This window comes from Melanotaenia boesemani, chromosome 17, assembly GCF_017639745.1.
Source record: "Melanotaenia boesemani isolate fMelBoe1 chromosome 17, fMelBoe1.pri, whole genome shotgun sequence".
NCBI classification, from domain to species: Eukaryota; Metazoa; Chordata; class Actinopteri; order Atheriniformes; family Melanotaeniidae; genus Melanotaenia; species Melanotaenia boesemani.
This window is the reverse complement of record NC_055698.1, coordinates 13421854-13448768: the sequence shown is the minus strand read 5'-3', so window position 1 is coordinate 13448768 and position 26915 is coordinate 13421854. Positions and strand designations below refer to the sequence as shown.

General features: G+C 37.0%; 1 protein-coding gene across 2 annotated transcripts in view; it reads right to left on the bottom strand.

Moving 5' to 3' along the window:
* Positions 1 to 26915, bottom strand: part of vps50 (VPS50 EARP/GARPII complex subunit) — a 96113-nt gene that overhangs the window by 12386 nt on the left and 56812 nt on the right. Inside the window, exons 22-24 of one of the 2 annotated variants that reach the window (XM_042012399.1) lie at positions 23892 to 23972; positions 3251 to 3399; positions 435 to 531 (exon numbers count right to left, since the gene is read on the bottom strand). In XM_042012399.1, the coding sequence (XP_041868333.1) occupies positions 435 to 531; positions 3251 to 3399; positions 23892 to 23972 (327 nt within the window). Of the gene's footprint in view, positions 1 to 434; positions 532 to 3250; positions 3400 to 23891; positions 23973 to 23994; positions 24491 to 26915 lie in introns of those variants that run through there. The other variant, XM_042012400.1, reaches the window with a different exon arrangement.

The window sequence follows — 26915 nt, the reverse complement described above, 5'->3', positions numbered from 1 at the left end:
GACATTAGACATATTTCTTAATGTTATATAAGCAGTGGACAGTGATGTGAAAGACAAGAAGTCAATGTCTCCCCTGAGCTGAGGGGATTGCGTAGCTAACATAATGTCATGGAATACAGAATTCAACATTGTCCCAACATTTTCCGTGAGTGAATTCATAGGACATGACATTTATTTGATGTTCAGGGAAAACAAACCTACACGTGAAGTGGAATATATCAAATGTCAAGGTAAAAAAAAAAAAGAAAAAAAGGTTGATCTGTTAGATTTTTTTTTAATAGATTAGAGAAAAAAATGATCAAAAGTTTAAGGGTACTTTAGATAGATCTTTGGAGAAAACAAAACCCTGACTGGATGACAGATTAAAGTAATTGTGATTATTCAGGCAGGTGTGTTTAGATATAAAGAACAAAAGAAATTTAGGTGAACAATACCTGGGAATAAAACTGTTGTAGGAATGGTTTCTTGGCTGCAGGCATCATTGTGTCCAAGTGGGACTGCAGGGATTCAAACTGCTCAGCCAGAAACACACTAAAGACAAAACAAAAAAGTCATTTAATTCAGTGCAGTGTTGGCATAATACGACCTAAATATGGTTCTGAAGTAGCACCAAACAAAATCAATGACGTCTTTTTTCGACGAATCCTATATTATTAAACCATTACAAAGTCTCTCATTTTACACCTCATACAGTTTCTTCTCAAGTTCATCAGATCTGTTTGTTCGATAATGTGAGGAGATTAGGATTGTCAGATTGAAACTTCATCTCTATCATGATGCAAGCCTTCAGATTCTGTGATGCTCTTTTTAAATCCTCTGAGAATATTTTGCAAACTGACAATCTGCTGTTTGTTGCTGCAATAATCTAATTTCAGTCAGTGATCACTACAGCTTAATGTAATAAATAATTAAGTTGAACAGCATAAATCATCTTCTATTGCTCTGAAAAATGACCTCACACCTCTCAAGGCAAAATATTATCTACGTCCCACAAATCAGCCATTTTTACAATGAATAGATTTAATTTATACTTGAAAATAATGAGCCCAAACAAAGCAGCAGAGTGAGAAACACAGGATGAAGAAAATGGTAAAGAAAATCAATGCAGACAGAACTAATACCCCTGTTCCACTGTGTATCCAGCTCTGACTAAACAAAGACCTTTTGACTGAGTTGATTGATGGCTCTCAAGAATTACTGTAAACTAAATAAAAACTGAGTGAGCGGGGCTGAGTGGGCTAAAGTTCAGAGCTGAATCTGGACTTTGACAATGATAGCTCTTTGCAGTGTAGAAAGGTTGGCAAAAAGCATTTCACCACAGTTCCAGGCTGGACACTAACAAATGAAGTTTAAGTGAAAACAGTGGAGGAATACATCATTTTTAGCCCTGTGGGTGGTTTACACATCCTGCACTGGACTATAGGACCAGATTTAGTTGTAACTACCTTAGTAATGATTAACAGTTTTATCCACAAAACTTAAATGTAAACCCCCGTAGTGTAGCTGTAATAATGAGCATAAATCCACTGAAAATGTATGACTAGGCTGAGAAATCTATCTTGCTTTTTAGTTGCATGAATATGTTCAGCTAATAGCAGTTTTTATAAAATTAGGTCAATGAGTATTTAGATAGGGATGCTGTTCTGTTTCAGTATTACATTAAACCTTTGGGGATAGTAGTCTTTTGTTCACAGATACATCTTGGGTGTAATGTACACTTATGTTAATAGGCCAATTTATCCAAGATCATCTCTTGATACACTGACAATCTGTTAGGAAGCACCATTTCATGCTGGGAAGCCAAACAGAGGTCTCTCCATTGGAAGCTAAGTTAAATGCCAATGACTTCTTTCTTGCTAGTGAACATTTGCTGCTTTCATGGAGTAGAAGAAATGAAATTATAGTAAGCTACAACACCTTGTGTTTACCTCAGCAACAGGGAAAGATGCAGCACATCCTGCAGGTCACGGTTATCTGATCACGTTAGTAGAAATATGACACGAGAGCAAGAGCTAGAGGCTCCAACAGCAGCGAGTTCACTGCACACTCTCTTTACATTTCTCACACATTACCGTTTTGTCCACTTGAATGCTGAACGACTCAGTAAAGCTTTATGTTTAAAATGTCATAGACTGAAGATGTCGGAGGTTGTTTGCTGCCTTTTCAGACAGAACATTGTTTATTAAAAAACAACTTTACATGAGGTTCGGTCCTAAATAAGTCTTCCTGGATCTCCCCTGAGAATATTTTCCTTTCAAACCTTACCCAAGACATATCATCACCTCTGCACTTCAGCTCCTCTACTTTCCTAATTACTCAAAGCTTGTTGCTTGCTTAATTTGCACAAAATATATATAAATAAATAAGTGAGGTATAAGTCTCCTGCTAAGTAGAATTTCCTGATGAAGCTTTAGTTGTTAATTGTAGACCGCTCAGGGTTTGAGGGGTGTCAGGACTGATGATAGCTCAACCTAATCATGTATAAGAGTGGCCTGGTGCAGAGTGTAAATGTAATTGGTGAAGACAGAGCTGGAGAAAACTCAGCCAGGCTTTTTTTTTAAGTGTTCCATCTTTTTTGTAAAAACCACTCTGAGAGCTTAAGGTTCAAAATCTTTGAACTTTTCAGAAAGACACTGGTGTCGTCGCAGTCATTGTTACCTTGGTAACTAGGAAAACAGGAACTAAATGTATTCTTCCTGTGTCTGTTCATGTTAAGCCATCTCATTTATAATCTGATTTAAAAAAACAAGCAAGTGTTATAAATATAAAAGAACATTGATAAAGAAATAAAACCAAACAGGAAAAAAAAATCCAAACTGAATAAAAACAGATTTTTTTCTTTTAATTTTAATATAAAATAACTTTTTTGATGAAATGCTGACAGGGAGTGCTCCTTTCGCCACAGAAAAGCGCTAGAGATAACACACATTGAAGGTAGGACAAATCCAAGCTGTGTAAAACTGCCTGACAATGAGCAGCGAGGGATAAAGTTATAAATATAAATATGAATAAAGCTTTAAAGATAAACGCTGAGTTAAATTATACAGCCAGGACTTATAAGAGATGAAATAAAACAAACACTGATTTCATTATTAATTGATTAAATAGAGGTGATGTATTTCTACCCATTTGAGAGGAATATAGTCAGTTACCACTGAACTGTGAATCTGTGCTACACTGTATATGCACACAGTTACACTGCTATGTTTTAGTATGCAAACTTGTCCAGTGTTAAGCGCCTTTTACTTACAGAGACTCAGTGGCCACCACCCTCTGTGCCAGCCCATAGAGAGTCCCACTGTTAGTAAGGACCACCAGCTGGCTGAGATGAGGGCTGGGAACCTTCTCCTTCCTGTCCTCTGCTGAGCCATGGACTCCTGCATTCTCTCCAACAGGATCCTGAAATAGAGAGGACAAAATAGCATCCTTTGTCACAAATTCTTAAAGTTAAACTATGTAATACTTGTAGTTTGCAAATTGCACTTTATTCATTTACATTTTTAATGCAAAGGAATTACAGAAATTACACATTACCACTAGAGCTACTTTGTGAATGGCTGAATTTGGGGTAATGCACTTTCAAAATAATGTTGGACCTCCTTTGAAATTGTTGAAAAAATCTAGAATATGGGACCTTTAAGCGCAAGAAGAACCACTGATTATGACTTCATTATGCAAGGGAACAAACTGAATAGTTAAAGTTGTCATTTTGACATTTAGGATAGGGACTCATGCATGTATCAAGAATGCAATGGTACTGTAAAATAAATGATTGCTTCTCTATTAAATGCATCACCTGAAATGTAAAGACAGAAAATGTCCCTTCCTTTCTCAGGAGAAGGTTAAGTACTCACTTTAGATTTTCCAAAAAGAGTTTGACAAACTAATGCGTACTGATATCTCATTGGACTCTAATGAACAGACCAGCCCTTCACTCTGTGATCAGATTTCAGTTATATTCACATTTTAGTGATTCGTATTTGTGTCATTTTTCTAAAATGTTTGATGACCATTCTACTATTGAGTCCTCATAAACTTTCATTATATATAATGCATCTAGAGCATTGATACCTCCTCCCATGAATACTCACAAAGCCTTTTTATGCATATATTTGTCAATCAATACTTTTGTGCTTAAGTCAATTAGTACTTGGCTCTAAAGCTTAGTTTTCAACTTAATTCTTCACAAAAATGGTTTAATTATTCACTCATTTAACTTGAATACAGAAACGAGAGTCATGGTGATGAAGTTCTTCTTTAAGTTCTAATGTTTTACATTACAAGACACGATGAACTGATGTGTACCAACCTTAAAATTATGATAATTATAGCACACAAACAACTAAACATATCACTCCGTGCCACTATTTACAGATGAGAATGCAGATGCAGTGTAAGAAATAACAAATTATACTCCTATTGCTTCTAGAGGAAATTAAGAGTGTAAATAACAGTCAGGAGCTGCTAATCTAACATTACATCATCAACAGTTGTAATAATTTTTACTAAAAGCAGAAATTTTGGCATCAGTGATAATCCTAGAGAAGCAACTCTTGCAGCTCATTAATCTAGCAAGGGTTATAAGGCCAACTCCAAACAGTTTGGAGTCAATCATTCTACAGTAAGAACAATTATTCACTAGTAGAAAAACATATATAAAAAAACACTTTCCAGTCTTCTCAGGAGTGGAGATTCTAGCAAATCTAGCTCAAGGTGAGACCATGGAGAGAAACGGCAAAAAGCTCAGCAGCTACTCTTCAGATTCCATACAGACATCATGCAGCATATTAAATGTTAAAGTTCATGATAGTACAAAAATAAAAAAGACTAAACAAGTATGGCTTGTGTGTGGAAGGGTTATCAGGATGTGGCTTCTCTTAAAGAAGACAGTTACATCTGAACTTACCACACTGTCCTCAAAACAGAACTGAAGTGGAAATGTATGTGCTGTCATAATGCACAATAAAGCAGCACAAACATCTCATACCAACAATCAAGCCCAATGGTGGAAAGGTGATGATTTGGGTTTATTTTGTTGCCACAGATCATGGCCATCTTGCAGTCACTGAGTTGATCATGAACTTCTCTGTACACCAGAGTATACAGAGTCAAGCATGAGGCCATCTGTCTGACATCTAATGCTTGGCTGAAATTAGGTTTGTGTAACAGCAAAAATCCCAAACACACTAGAAAATGTTCAACAGAAAAAATGAAAATGAAAAGAACCAAAGTGTTGCAATGACTGAGACAAAATCCAGACCTCAACCTGACTGGAATGCTTCACTGGGAACTTAAAGAGCTGTGCTTCAATGAATGGCCACAAACTCCAAATCGCAATGAACTGAAGCAACGTTGTGAAGAACAGTGGACCAAAAGCTTCCCAAAACTATGTTATCAAGCAGAAAACAGCTACTGTCTATACATGGCATTACATGACACTCAGTTATTGGATATACTAACTTTTCCACACACTGTGTCTTCATTTTTGCTTATTTTTTTTATTCAGTAAATAAGAACAATGGCACAGTGCGACATATGTGTGTGTGTGTCATTTTTAAGCTCAAGTAGTTAAAAAACTAGGTACTTAACTAAGTAAAAAATAAGGTACTTTCATTCAATTACAGCATTATTGTGTTCCCGTCCTTGTTGCAAGTGAATCGCTATAGTGTTTTCATGTAATGTGCTGCTGTAATACAGCACCAGTCCACAGACAAAACACCTGTTGTGACAACTATGTAGCTGTATGCTTACAGTAGTAGTGTATATTTTAGCATAATCTGATATTCAATCTGTTTTGTTAAAAAAAAACACATGAATTCTAAAACTTTGCTAAACAAAAACTCATCAAGTGCCAACATTTATCTCCTGTTGGATGTGAAATGGAGAGGTGTACGGGAATATATATATATATGTATATATATATATATATATATATATATATATATATATATATATATATATATGTATATATATATATATATATATATGTATGTATATATATTCCAGTACACCTCTCCGTTGAGAAAACTTTTATCCATTTATATGGAAAACAATGGCAACAAAAAGGGAAAAATCCCTTCACATTAATTCGAATAATCTACATTAAAATCCTCACAGATTCTGTACAAGAGGGCAGATCATCATATTAATTTATGAAGCATGTATTGGTACCTTACTTTTTACTTTTTCTGCAGTCACACAGTTTACGCTCCCTAGAGCATCTTTAGGCAAATCAATAGCAATCCCACAGGTGATGAACAAATGGCAAATGGTATCAGTGCTGCTCACCCATGTACATATTGCAGCTCAATGTAGTCTGGCTATAAAATTATGCAGAAGCATTTTGATCCTAGATGATTTGTGGAAAACATTTTACAATAGAGACTGCATCATGTATTCCAAACAGAGATGCACTATTTTAGGGTTAGGAGATTCAAAGCATAATGTAAAAATAGACAGCCTCAGCACTCTGAGTGGATGCAAAACACTGACAACAGTAGTTGCAAAACATTTGTGGTAAAAGGTTTGCATGCCAGTAGTTTACATATCTGAAAATTTGACCGAATGTTTATTCATAAAAAACAGACGAATGTTCAGAGCTGGGGATAAACCAAGTTGTAAAATGGGCAGCACAATTAAAAATAAAAGAAGACATTTTTCATGTCTCCAACAGTCAAATGTTAAAAACTGGGATAGTTTCAGTACAGTATACGTACTACACCAAAAATGTACAGTGTGCAGGTCTCTTGACAATTTATGGTTCAGACCTGCTGGTGTCATTTAGTATAAGATACCTGAAACCTTTTCAGAACCTCTTACTTATCTCACCGCAATCAATCAAAGCCCGAGTGTTGCAGAAAACTTACCAGGATAAAATTCAGTTCATAAGATTAACACTTCAAATACATTAGTCTCAGGATGGTGAGAATCACTGCAATATATAGCATCCCCCCCCCAGGATTCAGGTTGTTAAAATTGGAAAGTTAATATGAAAACTGGGTTGAAAACAAGATGAAACACTGCTATGCACAGAGGATTAACTCAAATATTATGAGCTTTGATTAACAAGCTATTTATGACTTGAGTAATCAAGTTTTGTTTGCTTTTTTGTTTCACATGACCAGAAAATAAGAAAAAATCATCATTTCTGGCATAGATAATGGCATAGAATGATTTTAATTAAGATTATTTTATTTTTCTTGGAAATAAAACCATATTTACATGCTTTTGAAAAGAAGAAGAAAAAAAAGATTTACAGCATGTTCATAATTTCACATTTTCCAATTCAATTTCATTCTGGCAAAGTTAGTTCTCATTTGATCCTGCTGTCACATCTTATAAATTTGTTCTTAACCTGCTATGAAGTAGCATATAAAGAGATATAAATCTACTTTATATAGCTATAAAAATGTCAGCTAGGTCACCAAATACTGTAAAGAATGAAAACCATTAAAAGACAACCGGTCTTCAGCATCTGAAACATCACTTAACATAAACATGATAAATGTGACACAGTTATGGAGTTTATCCAGAAAGGCCATTAGTGCTCATTTCTAATTACAACAAATGATTTAAGTTTTGCAAAATGATTAAAAAAAAAAGTGCCGGTGAAGCAGCGCCCGACGGCTGATGTGCAAAATTAAATCAGTGATGCACTCAAACTTGCAAACGCACAATAAGCTGCAAATAATGTGAAACAGAAAAAAACAGTTTGATAACAGAACAGCATCATTTTAATAGATTAGCAAAGCCTGCAATGGCACTGACAGAAAAAAATGTTTCAGTTAGTGAGATCATGAGTTAATAAGATATGAGGACATAATACCTGCGGTTTAATAACGCATTGCTCGTTTACTGACAACACCGGGAGCTATGCAAGGCTATCATCAGGCATGACGCAGGGATTAAATTGATTCAATTTAATTTTATTTCACTCTTGGACTGAATTATAATGAGATCTTGCAGTCTCATGGGTATGCACTGTGTCATCTCCAATAAAAGATGCTTAATTTGGCTGCTCCAATTGAATGTATTGAAAGGCAAACATTATGCAGGCATCTGGCAAGAAACTGACATCATCAACCAGGAGGTGAAGGAATAGTAAGCCAAAGTCTGATTAAAGAAAGCGTGTTTCTTCACAAAAATCAGAATGAAGCGTTTCCTCTGCTGATTTCACAGCATAAGCGCAGCAAAAAATGTTTTCAGGCATAACAAAGTGTGATACCTTCACTTATAGCAAAAAAATTGAACAGCCACCACAAACTGCAGTTTGCTCATGCAGTTTCATTTGAAACTGACAGTCCTGAACACTGAATCATAAAGCTGTGACCATGACTTAATGCCTCATACCCACTACCCATTACCTCCTGGCTCCAACTCAATTATATTATTCATACTTCACAGAGTCATGGCCACACATTATTCATGAGGCCATGCAATCACATCTTCCTCCACCAATAGAAGCTCTAGTTTCCTCTTTCTACATGAAGTCAAACTTGTTGACTCATTTTTGACTGGTTTCCTCTTTATGATCTGCTGGGACACTAAGTTTGCAGATTATTGAAAAATGATACCCAAAAGGATAACCCATGTATGCAGCAGCAACATGTTATGAGAAATAGAAATTAAAAAGAAAACCTGTAAACATGTACTTAAGGGACATGCATGTCTCCTCTGACTAATGAGAAAATGACTATTAAAATTTATCATGCATTTTTCTAAGTGACACTTGCAGTCATATTCTTTTTTGGGGTTTAGTTAAGCTTAATCTGTTTTAGTGTGGTATTACAGCCAAGTTTTACAGTCTAATTTGAGACGTGACCTTTCACTGAGTGCTTGTTAAGCAAAAACACTGGTTTCTGGGAAACAGAGGAAAAAGTGTCTCTTTTTAAAATTCATGTGGTTTTCTGAAAATGCAATGTTTGAGGAATAAAACAAGACAAAAAAAGGAAAAATCTAACACATTTTTTACATTTAAGATTTTAATGCATTTACTGTTTTTTTCAAGCAAGTGCATGAGTAATAGAGTGCATTTGTAATAGAGACACAGAGATGTGAGGCTCTGGCAGCTTGCAGTTTTGCAGGTTTTCTCTCAGTTGTGGGCACAATACACACCAGATATGATGCAGTCTTAACCAGCCTGTCAAACAGGATCATAAATAACAACTTCAACATTAGAGCTTATTTATCAAATCACTGATTTTTTTTGCTATGTGGCCCTTAAGTTAACCCTGAATAAATGTGGACATCATATCTTATGCTTTGAAAAATGTAGCTTCCCTGAGATCAGTCTACTTATTTCTTCCCATAGATTGAGTCACTTAATAGAGAAATTTCTTCTTTGTTTATTAATTTTCTTAATCATGTGGCAATTGCTGTTTTGTAGATAGTTATGTATTTAATTCCAGATCACTTTCATGGCACATTTTCTGTGCCAGGCTCAACAATCTCGGGCCTTGATGGCATGAAACAAAAGAACTACGGAGCCCTCAGCTTTATCTGAAAATAAGAATAATGACTCAGCCTTACGCATCATCTCTTCAGTAATTACTGTGGACGTCCTCCAGTTAACTGCAGCGTAACTTATTTTGATATCCTCAAAGATAAAACTGCAGAAGCAATTGTTTTCACTTTCTTATGACACTCAGTCAAAATGACAGATGGTGTAAGAGAGATAAAAGTAAACTAACACCATGTGCTTTCAACTGCAAAAGAATGCCATATTGGACAAATTAAGAGTCCGTGATGGATTTTTCAGTCATACAAGGGGATGAAGGAGGGAGACGCAGACCTTTCCAAATAACTTGACTTATAGCAAAGAGGCCATACTTCATTTGATTTACATCCTGCAGCTGCTAAAGATATTTAGAGGGAATTTACATTTTTATCTGCTGTCCAGATCAAATAAACATTAAAAAGGCATTTTCATATTATAATGTAGACTCTAGACAATATGAAAGCTGACTACTTTTACAGTTTTTAAGATGAGGACTGTCAATATTTCTCTTGAAACGGTTTCCTAGCAATGACAACAAACCTTTTTGTTTTTGTATGAGTGAAAATGAGAATATTTGAAACTGAAATTTCACAATTAACATTAAAGCTTCAGCTATTAGTTTAATCACTGATTAGCAGCAAAATCATTAGCATACACATGTTTTATAGTTGTTTAAAAAATTCAAACAATCCCCAAATATTCTCTTGTTGGATTCATTCTTTTGAAATTCTACCTAAAAACTTTTGGGGTTTGTAGACAATGAATGTCAAAATACCATTATTGTTGATAGTCCATAAACTATCAATTAAATTGATTAAATATTAGCGTAACCAGCTGTTCAAAAGGTAAATACAATAAAGGAAATAAATAAATAGGATTCATTTACCCTTTCATTGTTCTGAAAAAATATCAAATATATTCAAGAGTGAGAATATAAGTATTCATTGTTTCATTTCTTGTTGAGAGAAAAATAGCAATGTAAGAAAAGAAAAAGCTAAATGGACCAAAATTCAGTATTAGGGTTTGTCAGCTGGATTGAGTTTGCAGTTTGCAGATTGGTTGGATTTTTTTTTTTTTTTTGCTCTTCTGTGAAAGAAACTTGTCCAGGCGTGTAAAAACCATTCAACAGTGAAGGGCTTTCAGATTGCATTTGGTACAACTCTCAGTGGAAGCTTCCTGACTATACAACGGATGTCAATTTGGCAGATGTCAGAAAAAACAATATGCTAGATTTAATTTCTCACTGTGCAGACATTCACCTCAGTGCACTTCTGCAGATTATCATCAAGTTCTCACATAGTTTAACTTGGGGACCGATTTATAGAAAAACACAGGAAATGCGGAGGAAGCGGAGTAGTGAGCCACGGTAAAAAAAAAAATTATGGAGGAAAAAACAAAACAAAACAAAAGAATAACCAAAGATGTAAAAGGTAAAACTACTACTAAGAATCCTCTATTATAAACTCCTTATGCAAGTCCTGTTTGATGACCAAATGTTTTTATTTATGAATGTCCATTAAAGTTAATGACATGAACAAAACTGATGCATTTATTTACAAATAATAAAGTCCAGTCACTGAATGCATTTGATGTTACAGAAACATTTGTGGACCTGCTGATTTCCTGATGTGTATCAGAGCAGGTAACTCCCCCACTACAGGGACCTCTGACATGTGAAGGTACTTTTGGGTATCATTAGTGAATGCCAAGTACTTTTATTTGACCAGTTGTGAAGGACAGAGATATTCTCATCTGTGCAAATAACAAAATTAAGCCTCTCAGGGAGGACAACAAAACCTCTTCATGAGACTGTCTTTTGCTGGGAGACAAGCAGGAGGTAAAGTAGTTCCATGAAGAGCTAAAGCAAAAACACAAGCTTATCAAAAAGGCCACAAGAAGGAGGAAGTGTGGCACTACTACTCCAGCAGAGACACTTCAAATCTTCTATGAATGAATACAAGGATGAAGCGGAGGGAAGAAACAAGGTGGAGCCCTTACGATGCTTTAGAAATCAGCATCAAGGAGCATTAAGAGGAGATGTGGAGTTAATGCAGGTGATGGAGAAGCAAAAGGACTCACTGTGTGAAAGCTTGTTCCAAACAGAGGACAAGTGCAGAAAGAAGTCAAGCCAGGTGCAAAAGGATAAAAAAATATCCCCATGTTTAGCATCAACATCCTTCAGGTGACTGAGTTTAACGTTTTACTGTATCATAACGGTCTGGGGCCTAACAGCTTGGTTCAAACTGCTTCACACTTTCACAAATACTGTCACTCACTGTGTTTGAGCTTTCATTTCACAATGAAAAGAAGTCGACAGAGAAGAGAGCTCAAAGATCAAGCAAAAAAAAAAAAAAAAAGAAAGAGGAGGAAAATGACAAGCACTGAATATAAGAGAAGCTAGAAAAAGCAGAGGGGAGAAAAAGGTGGACAGGAAAGATAAGAAGGGTGAGACGAAGTCAGGAAGGAAAAGGAGAAGGTGACACAGAGAGGGACGAAAGAGGAATCCCTCCATTCCTCCTGAAATCCCCACCCACTTCCCCTACCTCTGCTATTTCCTCTACCCTTTATCCCACATCCTTTTCCTATTACCAAACCCTCTTTACCCCCATTTTTAGCCCAGATATTGTCAATATGTTCTCCAGTAAATGTCAGTAACATCTGCATGTGAGTAAAATATATGTTTAAAGATTTCAAATTTGATCAAAGGGTCTCTGTGGATCCTATACTCTTTTTCTCAACAACTGATTAGACAGGACAAGGTGTGCTTTTAAGCTCATGCAAGTCACTTGTTTTAGACTTTAACTGAACCGTAAGAGTTAACTACTCAATGTGAGACTTGGACGGATGGAACCAGAGCCAGGTTTCCTCAGGCAATCTTTCTCTCATGTGTATTTCTAACTCATTTTGCTACTTCAGTGAGTCTCAGCACCCAGCAGGCTTGAGTCAGGACTGATATCAGCTTGGTTTACTCTCACAACAGCATGCGAAAAATTAAACTATACTTCAGTCATTTTAACCCAGAAATATCTGGTTTGAACTGTAAGCCCCTCGGTGACAATGACGGGACGGCTTTTCCCGACAATTATCCCAGTTTGTGTGGAGAAATTTCCAGAGACGACATACAGAATTTGAGGAAAACAACGCAGTGTATTGTGTATTGGATGAGAAAGAGAAAAAAAAAACAAAAAAAACAATGAATTTGCCATGCTACCAATGACAGGTCACTCGTCACAAAGCTTTGCAATTTAGCTTCAGCAAAGACTTAAAATTATGCTGAGTAACACCTGGACCTGGCTAAAAAAATTGCATCAAAACAGCAGAATAAACCTAATGCAACGCTCATGCAAACCTTTTTTATGTCTTGGTGTGTTGCATGAAGCTATCTTTTTTTTTTTTTTGCATGATGTGGGTGTTACTAAAATAGTTTTACACAAAGTGGTAGCTTTTATTCTCTCTTTTTTTTTTTTTTTGTTGAAATTTAATAGAAAAGGGATAAATAAGAAACACTGTGAATGATTTATAGCAAAAATTATTCTTTGTTGAAGCTGTAGAAAATAAACAGTTAACTGTGCGCATTCTTTCATTTGTGACATTAAACCCTGTAGAAAGTATATTTATTATTAAAACACTCCTCCAGGAGAAAATAAAAACAAAATCAAAGATCTGACAGATGCAGAATTAACATGAAACCGGCATCAGTGGCCGTGAGCTGGACTGAGTTTCAAATGAAAGTCGTTTGACTTTTTCCTTTGTGAAAAAATGCATCATGTGCATCCAGGCATGGAATAACTGTTCTACAGTGAAATGCTTTCAAATTGCTTGTGCGGCATTTGTCACAGCAGACTCAGTGTCAGAGCCAAAGGCTGGGTACACACTGTTCACAAATCACACAACTTTTTCTGAAAATTTCTAACCAGAGGCGGCTTCCTGTCGATATAACTGACATCACTTTGGCAGGTGATGGGAGGGACGACAAGTTTGCTTTCATTTCTCAGTTTAAAGACATTAACTCACTTCACTCGTGCAAATGTTTATCAGAGTTTAACCTGGTGACTGATTTCTAATAAATACTCTACGAAGTATGGACAAAAGGATGCCACTGAGCAGTGCAGAGATCAATGGAAAGTTCAGCTTTTCCTGATGTAATATAGAAACTGTTTTGACAAAGTTCCCAAAGAACTTAATTTCCTATTACTGTAGAAGACACAAATATAAAAATGTAAACCTAATTATCTATCTTATTTAAGAACTCTCTGTTTTCAAAGACTTCCAGCAGGAGGGTCGTGTCCTTTTCTTCATGTATAATAATACCTGTAATGGCTCAGGTTTAATTTGTATTTTTTTACCTTCACTGACCGCCACAAAGAACAAAATGTCAAAGAAAGCCTAAATGGAAAGGCTCAAAGGAAAAGCTAAATGACTAAACTAATCAAATCCAGGAAAAGAAAAAACAATTGAAAATGGAGATGCAAATGAGATACTTTAAAAACCTAATTTAACCTTGCAAGCCTTGCAGCATTACAGAAAGGCTTTTATTTATCAACCTTTCACCATGTGCCAGCATGGCAAAGCAGCAGCTACAAAGCTCATATGTGCTGAACTAGCTGAAGACAATCCATCTGCTGAACCAAATCAGAGTCATAATGCTCCATTTAACCACAATTTTGGTAAAACCCTTATCCCATTTTTACATTATAAAGAAGCTTATATTTATGAGCAGCTAAATGCTTGGCAGGATGTGCAATGATCTAAAAAGGCAAACTGTGAGTTCAGCGTTTTAATCATCTGTCTGGCAATCACACACTGAAGTGGTCCTCAAGTTAATGACCCACTTAAAGACCTTTGATGCAAGATGATGACTGAAAGAAAAAAAAACACATTACCTTCCATTTGACAGACAGTTAGGAGACTTTTTTCTACAAAAGAAGACATGAGGAAATAGAGTGATTTCCCATGTTTTAGAAACTGGAAGTTTAGGGTTTTGTATGAGACAAAAAAATTGCATCAAAATAGTTTTAAATTAATTTCCTGTCAACTTACCCGTGGTTTAAACACCAGTGAATTCAAACAGAAAATCTGACACTGTAATGTGAAAAGAAGCTGATTTTCATGCTTATTTAACTTAAATGTTAAATTAAATTGAAACTAAATTAAAATGTAAATGAAAATAATAAGCAGTCATTTTAAAAATGAATTCAACCCTTTAAATGCTGAAAAAAATAGTGTGATGCTTGGAAAGAAAAAAACACACCTACCTCAAAGTGTTGGCAATAGGATCTTTAAAATGATTTGCTATGTAAAAAAAAAACAGCCTTAGCAAGGCTGAGCAGGGAAAAAGGAACAAACAACTGAACTCTGACAGAGATTCAGATCACTTTAAAACAACAAATCAGGACACTAGAAGAGGACACACTTTCCACATGTTCTAGTTCTAATGTACCTACATATGTCAACCTTTTCTTTTATATTAGGGACTTTCTCATTGATACTCAAGTATCTGAGTCTTTACCTGACATTTGACAGTAATCCTGACATGATCTACAAGAAAAGCCAGCAACATAACTTTTGTCTTCGGACTCTCCAAAGTCCACCCTGATGACCATGTTTTATTGTTCTTTTGTCAAGTCTGTGATTACTCTTTCCTTCATTTGTTTATTCCAATCACTCAAAGTAAAGCAGAGAAAATCTACTCAATAAGGTGGTTAATGTCTACTCTAAAGGAACAGCAATAACTTTGGTAGATGGATCTCATCCTCTCCATCAACAGTTTAAGTTTCTTCCATTCTGGCCCCACTAAACTCCCGGGGGAAAAGATCGTTTACCTGTAGTGTTGTTTTTAAATCCTTTTAATTTTAAATCTTTTTCTTTTTAAATTTGGTTTAAAATCATGTGGCTTTAATCTATACTTTTATCTATTTTTATTCAAGTATGTATTTATGTTATTTGATTCTTAATGTGTATTTGTGTTGTTGCTCCCACTGTTACACAACAATTCCCCCTTTGGGGACAAAAAAGGGATTGATTTATTGATTGATTGATTATTAATAGATAATGTCAGCAATAAAATGCAAATGAGTGAGTCAGCATGTGGATGTAACAGTGCCTTTCCCACATGAGATCACGTATGAAAAGATTTTCTGGTAATAAATGTATGTGGCAGTGAAACTCTGCTTAGTGATCTTTCATTATGACTGCAGTTATGAAGCGCATACATTAGTTATTTAGTCATTCTGGAGAGCAGCCTCACCTCAGTCCTTTGTGCTCAAATCCAAGACCTGAAAGATGATAATTTGTCTAAATGCCCACGAAGAACTTAATATTCTGTACCAAACATGGTTGTCCCATGTGGACCAGCAGCCATGCTACAGATAGGGTTTGTTTCTGTCTTGTTGTAATGGTAGAAATTAAGCTCTGTTATTCCCACTGAAAAAACATATAAAAATTAACATCCAGGGAGGGATTTTAAAACAGGTAAGAGCAGGTCTTTGAGTAAGACTGAACAACGGGTACAACAGTGGCCTGATGACTATCAGTCCCCATGTTCTTCCTCAAAAGGAACAAAGAACAAAGGAACAAAGTGGGCTGACATATTTGCACAGCTGAAGAGTTAAAGTAAATGACAGTGTGTGCGTGTGTATCAGCGTTTTACTGCATTTTTTGTGCATGCAACAGCTCAAGTCTAATGAGAATTTGACGCTTTTCATAGTATTCACACGGGACGTGTAATTTCTGTTCCAAAATGCCTCAAGGAGAAGTGGCACAAAAGCTTTCTATCGATCAGGATGAACAACTATTCTGAGAAAAATGATTGCATCCCTGCAGAGAAAATCCAGCTTCAATGCTTCTCTTCTGCACTTTCAACTTAATACAACATCTTTTAGACAGAGCGCGCAACTGGCCAAGAGCGCAGTTGTAGCAGTTTCTCAAACAACCTTATGGCAAGTGGGCAGCGTGGAGACAAACAGTAGCTGCTGCCACCATCACAGCAGGTGATGGTTGTTTTACTGACTTCAACAAGGTCTGTTTTTCTCAAGTGCTGAGCCAGGACACTGGGTAATTTGATCTCATCTAGTTTTGTAATTGGACCTGCTGTCAGCATGGAGCTCTGTCTTCATATGGAAACACATTTTAAACCCCTATGACATTGGCTTTCCTAACACAAAGAAACTAAGTAGATACTCAATTAACGGTCTTCAGTAATAGTAATTTAAGTGCCACTAGGTTTTGTTTTTAACAATTAAAGTCGAGGTGAAGGAGAGCAAAGAGAAATGAAAGTAATTCAAAATGAATACAAACTTGTTTCCTGTGGCTATCTAAACAATCACCACTGACTTTTGTGTTGTTTGAAAAAAGCCTTTCTTCCATTTAACAGCTTCAGTAAACTGCCATGGCTTGGTAATTCTGCAATCACACTTGTCGTGAAGGATACCTGAAACTAGGAGCTGAAAAGTGATCTCTTAGTCAAAGTGTCTCAATCTGTCATGACTGACTGTGATCTCTTCTCAAATCCATTCCAAAGAAATTTATATCCAAGTGAAATGTACTGGCTGCAAGGTAATTACTGTCTAGAGGATCCTATTGCTCCTCTTTGTCACTCTAATACTAGAAATTTGGTTTTCATTAGATGAATGTCAAATGGAATTAGGACCTCGATTTATTTTGTGCAACATCACCCGGCCTCTGTAAGTCTATCTCAGGCAGCTTTTTTTTTGTCCCACGGTGTCCGGCCTGCTGACCTGCTCTGTGATGATAAAACAACCAAGACAAAGGCAGAAAAAGCTCTCCTTGAAGTGTGTGAGCTAGGAAAAAAAACAACAATTCTGCATACCAAACAAGAGTTGGGAATAAAGAGAATGAAGAATACATATTAAAAGACTTAAAAGTGCAAGATTTTGCTCTTTGCTGTGTTCATCACAGTGGGAGGTGCGAGGAGTCACTGGAAAAGTTGACAGGAGGTTGCAGAGAGGAGTCTGAGGTACTTTATCCAGGGGGATAAACTGTCTTCTTATCACACTTGAGGTGCATGAACTGCTATGAAGTGTGTGTGCATGTTGCACAAAATGCTAAAAAATATCAATTCTTGTGAAATTTTGTCGAGTACAGTATAAACAAACACATCATGTCGCTTAATTATAACCTCTAATCCCTGACAAAAGGTAATCCCTTGTAGACCAGGGCACAGCTCAAAGTGAGACAGCAGGCTCTACCAAGATCAGCAAAGACAGCTACGTGTTCTCAAGAGGCGAAACGAGGGTCAATAAGCTTTTCAGTTTCCAGCTCCAAAATTTGCATATCAATATTAACACAGTGTAAACATGTCAGATAAATCCGCATACACAATTTCATATTGTGCATGTGTAAAAATTAGGGTGCTGTTTTCAGAATATTTACAGCCCCAATGATAAAAGACAGGGACACTGTAAAATGTGAATAAAAATGAAATGTGTTGATTTATTCATTCAAATAAAACATTTGATTTTATTTATTCAAGAAGCTATAGCAGTAAAGATGGATGCAGTTCCGACAAACTGAAACCTATAGTCTATAAATTGTGGAGTAATTGTTTCTCAAGGTGAAACTGCATTTTTGTGTACCTGGTCTACAGCCAAAAATCAATGTGTAATGCCCTGTGTCACACAGCTGAGCACAGCTTGCTGTGAAATCCACAAATTCAGGATAGAGGTCTGATTATGCAAAGAAGAAACCATGTGAGCATAATCCAAAAATGCCACTGTCTTCTTTGAGCCAGAGGTCACTTACAATGGACTGAGGCAAAGTGGGAAAATGTTCTTTGGTCAAACAAAAATTTTATTTACTTGTTTATTTTATCTATTTATTTATTTAACATTGATACTGCCGCCTCTGAATTAAGAGTAGAAGGCTTGTTGTCAGTGATTGGTTAAAAAGCCTCATCTTGATCTGGAAAGACACTATCAATGCTGAAATCTACATAAAGGTTTTAGATTAGCATCTTTTCATTACGTTCTTTTTAAAGAAGGCGATATAATGCTAAAAATAAGTTAGTAAAGGTATGAACATCATAATTAAAGAGCCTGGGTACTGAACTGTGCTGCCTGTGTTCCGATTCTTTCACCAACTAAACATTGTGAGCATTTATGAGAAGCAAAATCAATCAATAAAGAAGATCCAGGACGGCTGAGTAGCTAGAATCCAATATGACCAACATAGACACCTTTGCTCTGGTCCAGCAGCTGGTCTCCTCAGCTTCCAGATGTTTATGGGTGATTGTAAAAAGCAATGGGGATGTTATACAGTGACAAACATGGCCCTCTTCCAGCTTTTTTGCAATGTGTTACTGTCACCAAATTCAAGATAAACTAAAATTTGTCAACATTTGAGATTAGCAAATAACTGACGTCTGTTTTCTTTTACATTTTACTCAAGAGTCCCGACTTCTTTGGAATTGGATTTTATTTACAGATACAAAACTGCATCATTTCTCCACGTTCCCACACTGTATTTGTGACATCAACGTCGCAAACATAAATGTAGAGTCTGAATGAACAGTGGCAATGCAATCACAGCTGAATCAAAGGTTTCACCGGAGAGCAAGTGGATCTGTTGCCCTCATCTTTATTGCAGGTTTTGAAAGGAAAAGTCAATTTTCAAGATGGACAATGGTGCTGGCTGTTTCTGACCCTTGAGGCTAAATTGCATTTGAAACTCAAAAAGTGCACAGATGCATTAAGTTATGTGTGCAGCGAGTGTCTTTTTATGAGAAATAACACACCAGTTTGTGTTGTCTCCATCTAGCCAGTAGCACAGAACAAACATAACACATGTGTAGGAGCACACAATGAGACCCCGAGGTAAACGGGCAATATTCACATTTGTATTGACTAATGTAGCAGTCAGCTGCTGCAGTTCAGGATATACTGGTATGTAAGAGTGTGTGTTTTCTCACTTATCTGTGTGTCTTTATGTGCAAATTACTGCAGGCATTCCAACTGCCCGAAAACAGGTGCCAGCACAGAAATCATCTGACTTCTCCCTGCTGTGTCACTGCCAAGCTGGGAAAAGCCTGAGCCTCAGTCTCCACACAGAAGCTACGTCTCCATGAGCAGACAAATAAACACACAAACACACCTAATCACCTCGTCACAAAACCGCTGGCTGACTTCAGAAAACTGTAGAAATGAAATCAAACACAATTTCTGGCCATTTGATCTTATCTTCAAGCCTGGGCTGATAGAAAACAGTGAAATAACCACACACACACAAACACAAGTTAACCATTTTCATCTGTTTTCAGTCACAAACACCAGTAAGCTGTGGGACAATACAAGTAGCGGTTTGTGATGATGAGAGTTAAGGGGCATGAAATCACTTGGCACACAGTTGCTGAGGAGGTGATAGGGCAAACATAAGATTGCACAAGAAATGAAAGATAAGAGACATTTGCTGAAACCAGTGAGAAAAATGACCTAAATGACAGAAAATAACACCTTAATACAGCTGATTTGAGTGCTGAGAGAAGTAAAAGCTTAGTGAACCATGTGTGGCTTCCAGTATAACCTCAGTGCAAATACGACCCTTTGTTAGCTCTCCTCACAACGTTGCCTGCAGCAACAGCTGTCATAGCTGAACCTTCTGGCAGCAACAATATGGCCACAGATGGGGTCGTAGCCGTTATTCTGCTACGACGTGATCAGAGAACCTGCCCCACAGGAGGGATCTGAACATTTTACAAGCAAAGATTCTGATCAAATAATTATTATTTTTTTTCAATAAAGATCAGTATTTAAAACTGAACTTTATTTTAAGGTAAATATAACATAACTGCACACAAGCCTCCAAAAAACCTGCATTAAATTATCTGAAAAAGTTTGCAGCAAATTAACTAGAAATTTAAATGTCAAATTCAGATAACTGACAAGGTTTCAGAAAAGTAATCACAAATAAGAGCACATAAACCAGAGGATGATCTTTCACTTATTCCCTTTGGAGCATCGAGATCAAACTGCAGCTACTTTGTACCTGAGACCAGATGAGGACACAACTCGCTGCTGATCCTTTGGGACTCGGAGTCATTAACAAATGTTGGCTTTGGAATCGAACAGTTGTGACGGCAAACCAGGGGAACAAAACCACAAGGATTCAACAGCTCAATTGGCATGCGGTGTGCAATTAACTTTATAATATGTTTACAAATGAGGTCTACCCTGTCACAATCTCTGGAGTGTGAGAGTGAGTGTATTTGTATGCATGCAGAGAAGTGTCTGTACTCTGCATGAACACACATTTCCACAGTGGAGGAGTGAATTCACCTACATGAAAATAAAGAAAATAAAAAAAGATTTATAATCTGTATTAGAAAAACATGAAAAAATAGTCTTATATAAATGACAAGATCCCTTTACCCTGAATTGTGTGTCTGCGAGGTGTATGTGAGAGCATCACACCGTAAAAGAAAAGAAAAAAACAGGGAGGGGAAAGAGGAAAATTTTAGAGTTTTACTGCTGAAAAAGGGACATTTTTCCAATATTAAATCATTCATTGAGATGAGCTAAAATAGTGCTAATCTAAAAGAATGGGCAGAAAGCTTTGGCCATTACATTACAGAGACAGGACAGGTGTAGTCATAGAGCCTGACTGTGTCTTAACTCAGATCTGCTTCAAAATAGCTCATAATCAGGCACAAAGTGATGCTCATCTGAAACACATGTAATGCAGCCATGCGGTTCAAGTTTAGCACCATTTTGTCTTTGTAAAGACTCACACACAAACGCATTTCAGTGCATTACACGCCTCCCTGTCTACATCTATCCATCAGACTCAATTTCATCAGTTGCACAGACTGCACATATTGTCTAAAGGCTGCTGAGCACCAAAAATGTCATCTTCACTCTTTTAAGACATCTGAAAATGGCTCATAATTTACCTGGAAAATTACTTAGCTGGAAATAGCCACCATAGTAGCCCATGAGGCTAAAACACATGCTGCTAAATAAGGCTATCCTAAGTTTACTAGTTGGTGTGATTTTGTGACTTGTATCTGTTTTCTTTTCCCTGACTTCTGTTTTTCTGTTTTGGTTATAGTCTCCCCTTCTTAGTGCTTGGCTGTGGACATTACGGGTAAGCACCCAGCCACGCTATTATTATGTTGCATTGTCAAATAAATGTTTTGCTCTCAAAAGGTCCTTTGCATGCTGTGTACTCCCTGCAGTGGGAAAGTGCCTGTTATATATACATGCAAAGGGGATGATAGTCAAAACCCCTTCTGTTATACTCTGTTGTGATATCTAGTGCAATGAAAATGAGACTTGTGTTGATGGGTGCAGGAATAGCTTATCCACATATCTCCCGTTTCTGTGCATTATGTGAACTGTAAACTCAGGACTAAATGCAGTCTATACCACAGATGTTGCAGTTGCTGCCAAACTGGAGTTTGTCTTCCAGCTTGGTCTTACCATGGTGTCAACAGTGAAATTATATTCAATAAATTGAAACTAGTGCAGCACAAATGTTTTGTGTAAACCAAACTTTTCATGGTAAAAACATTCATATACACTTTTGAGGTTTAAAAAAACTTCATGTGAAAAGAACACAATGCTGAGTATTGAATTAGGGCATTTTTTTACCAACAAAAGAACTTGTTGGACTTAAAAAATATGAACACATCTAATGCCAGATAGGACGCATCTATGCCCATGCAGCAGGACATGAGTCTCCAAGTGCAGAGCGAAGAAATAACTGGGACACTATTTAATAAAGGAAAGTGGAAATCCATGCAGATAAAAACATAAAGCAGCCTTTCCTTTGTGTGTTTCAAGAAAGTCATACTCCTAAATCATGCTTTCCAGCTGGCCGTGGCCACGTTCCTCTGAATACTGTAACTCCGAACATAAGTTGTCAACTTTGTATGTAACTCTCATCTTTAAATAGGAGATATGAAATTAAAACATCTGCTCTGCTTTACTGATTTGCAACAGGGAAGAATCACAATGTTATTTAATGCTGAGCAACACTCACACTTCCTTAAATGCGTTAACAAACCCTCAGAGTACCTCTGAGGGTTTGCCGAAAAAAATATAAAAGAAATAAGAAAGCATCTCCAAAACTCAAATCTTTCTTACTTCATGTCTGCAGAGCGTCACAGCTAACTGAACCATCCTAACAAATTACAAAGCCATGGACTGAAAAGTCAATCCACTATTTAGACATTTACAGTTAATGCTAAAATGCTACTGTGATGGCTACAGATCGGCCCAGCCTGGTCTGCCAGATGTCTGCTATTTTAATGCCAGAAACTACTGATATTTTATTTTACTTTACTTTACCATTACTATTATTATAATGTTATTTATTTCAGATAGATGACCACTAGTTCACTGAAATGAAGAAACATAAGATCAAAATCTTTCAGGACTTTGTCAGAGAGATAACCCCCCCCCCCCCCCCCCAGAGCTGTTAATTCATTGTGCATCACCATTTGTGACATTTAATATAAATAATCCAAAAATTAATTAGTAATATTAATCTTTTTATTTTTTTAAAACACAAAGCAGCTCTGGGATTTAAATTAGTTTAAAGTAAAAACAAGTGTACCAACAACTCAGATTAAAGGTAAACACAGCAGATGTGTGAACAACTGATAATATTTATAAATAAATTAGAAAACCCTGTTAATTCTTGATATTTACAGCACAATGACTTCAATATGGCAGTCACTGATGCTGTGAACATAATTGAACTCAAGGGATGCAGTTATTTATTTATTTATTATTTTTTGTTTGTTTGTTTTTTACCTAATAAAAACAAACCCAAACAGCCTTCATATTCCCCATTGTAGACTGAGGGCAGATTAAAGTCCATTTATGGTTTATTTGATAAGATGGTAAAAGTGCTCAGATATAGAGTATAATTAAAGGTAGAAGTGAGATAGGACGCTTGTATCCTCAAACTGCCAGCGAGACAGACTACCAGATGAAAAAGTTGGACTGCACTACACTAATTGTCGATGTGTAGCATTAAAGAAGGGAGAGGTGATGGAGAGCCATAATGGACCGACACATAAAGATAGGGAGGTGTACGTGTGCTTGAGTGCATGTGCGGGAGGAGGTGACCACTGGCCAGATAATGACGACCCATAATGCATTTTGTGGCGACACCGGCTGCAGGCTCTTTCAACAATAGGATCGTACATACAGAATTTGTCCGATGAATAAAGTGGACAGATAAGAACTAAAGGGAGAGAAATAAAGAGAAAAGAAGCTCGTGAGGGTGGGGGGATATATGAGGAGACCATGTTTGTGTCAGATGGGTGATGAGGTAACAAGGACTGGTGAAAGAAAAAAAAAAAGAAGAAGAAAGACAATGAGCAGAAGAGAAGGGATAAGGCATAGAGTAGAAGAAGAGACAGTAGCAGTCTTACCATGTCAATGAGGCTCTCCTGGATCCGGTTCAGTGTTGTTCTCAGTCTGCTGCTGATAAGGCCCAGACCTGATGACTCATACTGTAGAATACATACACACATATACACACAGTGAGTGTCTATACGGCGCACTTACAGCCCACACACACACACACACACACACACACTGCAAGATCTGCTTTCTTCTCACGTAGTTTAGGACAAGAGAGTCGTTGCTTTCTGCAGGCTCTTGCCCTAACGAGGGAGGAGGAACTGGGAACAACAGGCATCAAAAATCAAACAATCACAGAGATGACAGCCCAGAAGAAGGAGCGATATGAAGAGAGTACCAGCACAGCAACCTCAACATCTAAATGCATCTAAAATCCCTTTCACATGTACTTGATGTCACTTATGAAAGCAAATCACGCACATCTGAGAAGCTTCAAAATGACCACAGCACACACACACTGTCTAGTGTTCTGGACACGTGAGGCAGCCTAGCCCTATATTAGTTAAAACATTTTGGGGTGTACTCTTACCAAGCAGGGTGGGCCCACCACCCGAGCAGTGACCGCCTCTCGACCACTATGGGTAGGCAAGGATGGGCTTGGAACGGGCTATGGATGGAGAATGGGCAGCAGAAAGGAAAATAAAAAATAAAAAAAGCAAAAACTCAAACTTTAAAGGCAACAATGTGGAAACAGAAAAAAGAACTAAGGAAACAAGTGAGAGTAATGGAAGCAATTAATGTAATTTACAGCATACGTCTAGACTCACATTATAGCTTTTAATTGAAGACTTTGGCCTAATTAGATAAAAACTGCTGATTAGTCAGGTGAGGTGAAAAAATATTAAATTACTGCTAAACAGAAGATCATCCTGTGGTTTTGTAGGCTTCTAATAAAATATATCACCAAATTTTCCTTTAGAGATGATACAATGATATAAGCCAGGACTTTATTTTCCAATTCAAATTCCAAATATCTCAACTTCTCCTGTGTTGGTTGTGAAGACAGAAAAAAATAAAGACAGAATCAGAATACAGAGTTTTATTCTAGGTCACAGGTGACTGTCAATATGAACAACGTACACACACGTATTAGATAACATCCAGTGCAAGGCACTTTCTGAGAGAGTTACGAGTTATGAGTGAAAAATAACATCTTGGGTTATTACTCGTTTTTCATAGAAGCCATCCATCTATCCGAGTGTCAGGCACTTTTCTGTTTTGTTCTCTCTTCCTCTGTTCAGTTTTCCTGCCTCAGTGTTTTGGTAAGCAGCCTTTCACCTCCCACGATTCCTGACATGATATTTCAAAATGCAGTTCTCTCCATCTTTTACTGCACAACTCTCATGACTCTCCTTTTGCTGTATATCCTTCTACTGTCTTCTGTCAGACACTTGAGTGAAACATCCAAGTTCTTCTTATGGGGTGCAACATTATAGAGTTTTGAAATATTAATCACTTTTCTCCCCCCAAAAATGTGTTAGGAAATCTGCTTTTCTTAGCCCCTGTAGCTGGAAGTCAAGTTATTATTGACAAGGAAGAATTTGTGAGTCAGGTCCATAATGCATCTTCAGCATGTATGTGACACTGTCAACAGTGCAGCCATATACACAGATAATTGCCACATTTAGTCTTTTACATATTAATGCTCAGCTATCACTCCTTGAGTCCCGGAGTCAAGCGGCTCCATCTTGATTCCAGCGGCATACAGAGAGCAAAGTCCGGGTCAAAACACCGGCATATGAGCAGGGGAATTTCCTGAAGCTTTTTAAAGATTCATGGGAGCATTAGCATTTTACTGTCTGTGGCTCTTTGAGTGAGACCCATTAATGAAATGGCTGGGCGTATAAAATGAGACTTTTGAGCATTTACGCACAGTGGTTAAAAAGTGAAAGTGAGAGTTAGAGAGAGATGTCCAGTGCATCTTGAGATGGGAGGGTGGCACAGTAGATATAAGAGTAAAAAATAGTGAAAGTTAAGACGTATGAAAGAAGCAGAACAAATTAAAGATGTGGCAAAACAAATAAAAAAAAGCTTAATGACAGAATGGTATGCAGCATACCAGTATAATTAATGAGTTAACATAAGGTAGCAAGTGATGCTGATAAAAAAAATAAAAGAATGGTACCCATGAATGTGGCCCCTGAACTTTTAGATAGAAACGCATACAAAAAGCCTCTGACAAGTTAACATCTCTCAACCTTTCCTCATCTTCCCTCCACACACATACACATGCCAATAATCGGAATTAAAGAGGCCCCCAAGGAGCATTCTTCCTCTATATTTTCCATCTCCATGGGACAGACTCATTTCCCGCTATCATTACCTCTTTCCTCGAGGCAATAATGACACAAATGCTGTTTTTTATTCTTTGTGATGAACATTATAAATCTCATGATAGCCTTGATATTGAGTGTGTTTGGGGGGAGGGGGGGGGGGGGGGGGGGGGCTTGCAGTTGCAATGTATCGCTCAGCTGTTTTTTTTTTTTTTTTTGTTTTTTTTTTTCACTGTGACAGCAATGAGAAAATATGGAAGCAGTTGTTATTCCATGTCTCACCTTATATCATCTAATAAACATACAGATTTCCATATTGAGATAATAAATGCTATTTTCTAAGTGCTGCAGAGGTAATATACAGAAGTTTGAAGTTGTAGACTGCTACTGGGAAGAAAAAATAAATAATACAAAGGAAACTAATACGACAACAAAACCTCTACACAGCAAAACCCATTAACAGCTTCACACTGAATGAAAACTTTAAGTTAGTTGTGGGCTACACTGACCAAAACATGGATCTCTGTTTTCCTCAGCACCATTAGAAACTACGTACACTGGCAAAATATGATGCACATCATAACACTAGTTGTTCTTCTGCTCCTTTCTGCTTTTTAAAGAGCATGTTTTTACCCTTATCAGCCAAAAAAGAAGACCTGAATGACAGACCTGGCACGTCAGGGTGCATTGTTAGTACCATAAATCTCTTGACCACAAGGGCTCTTGGTATCAAAGTGTACTGACCCTGTAGCTTAACAG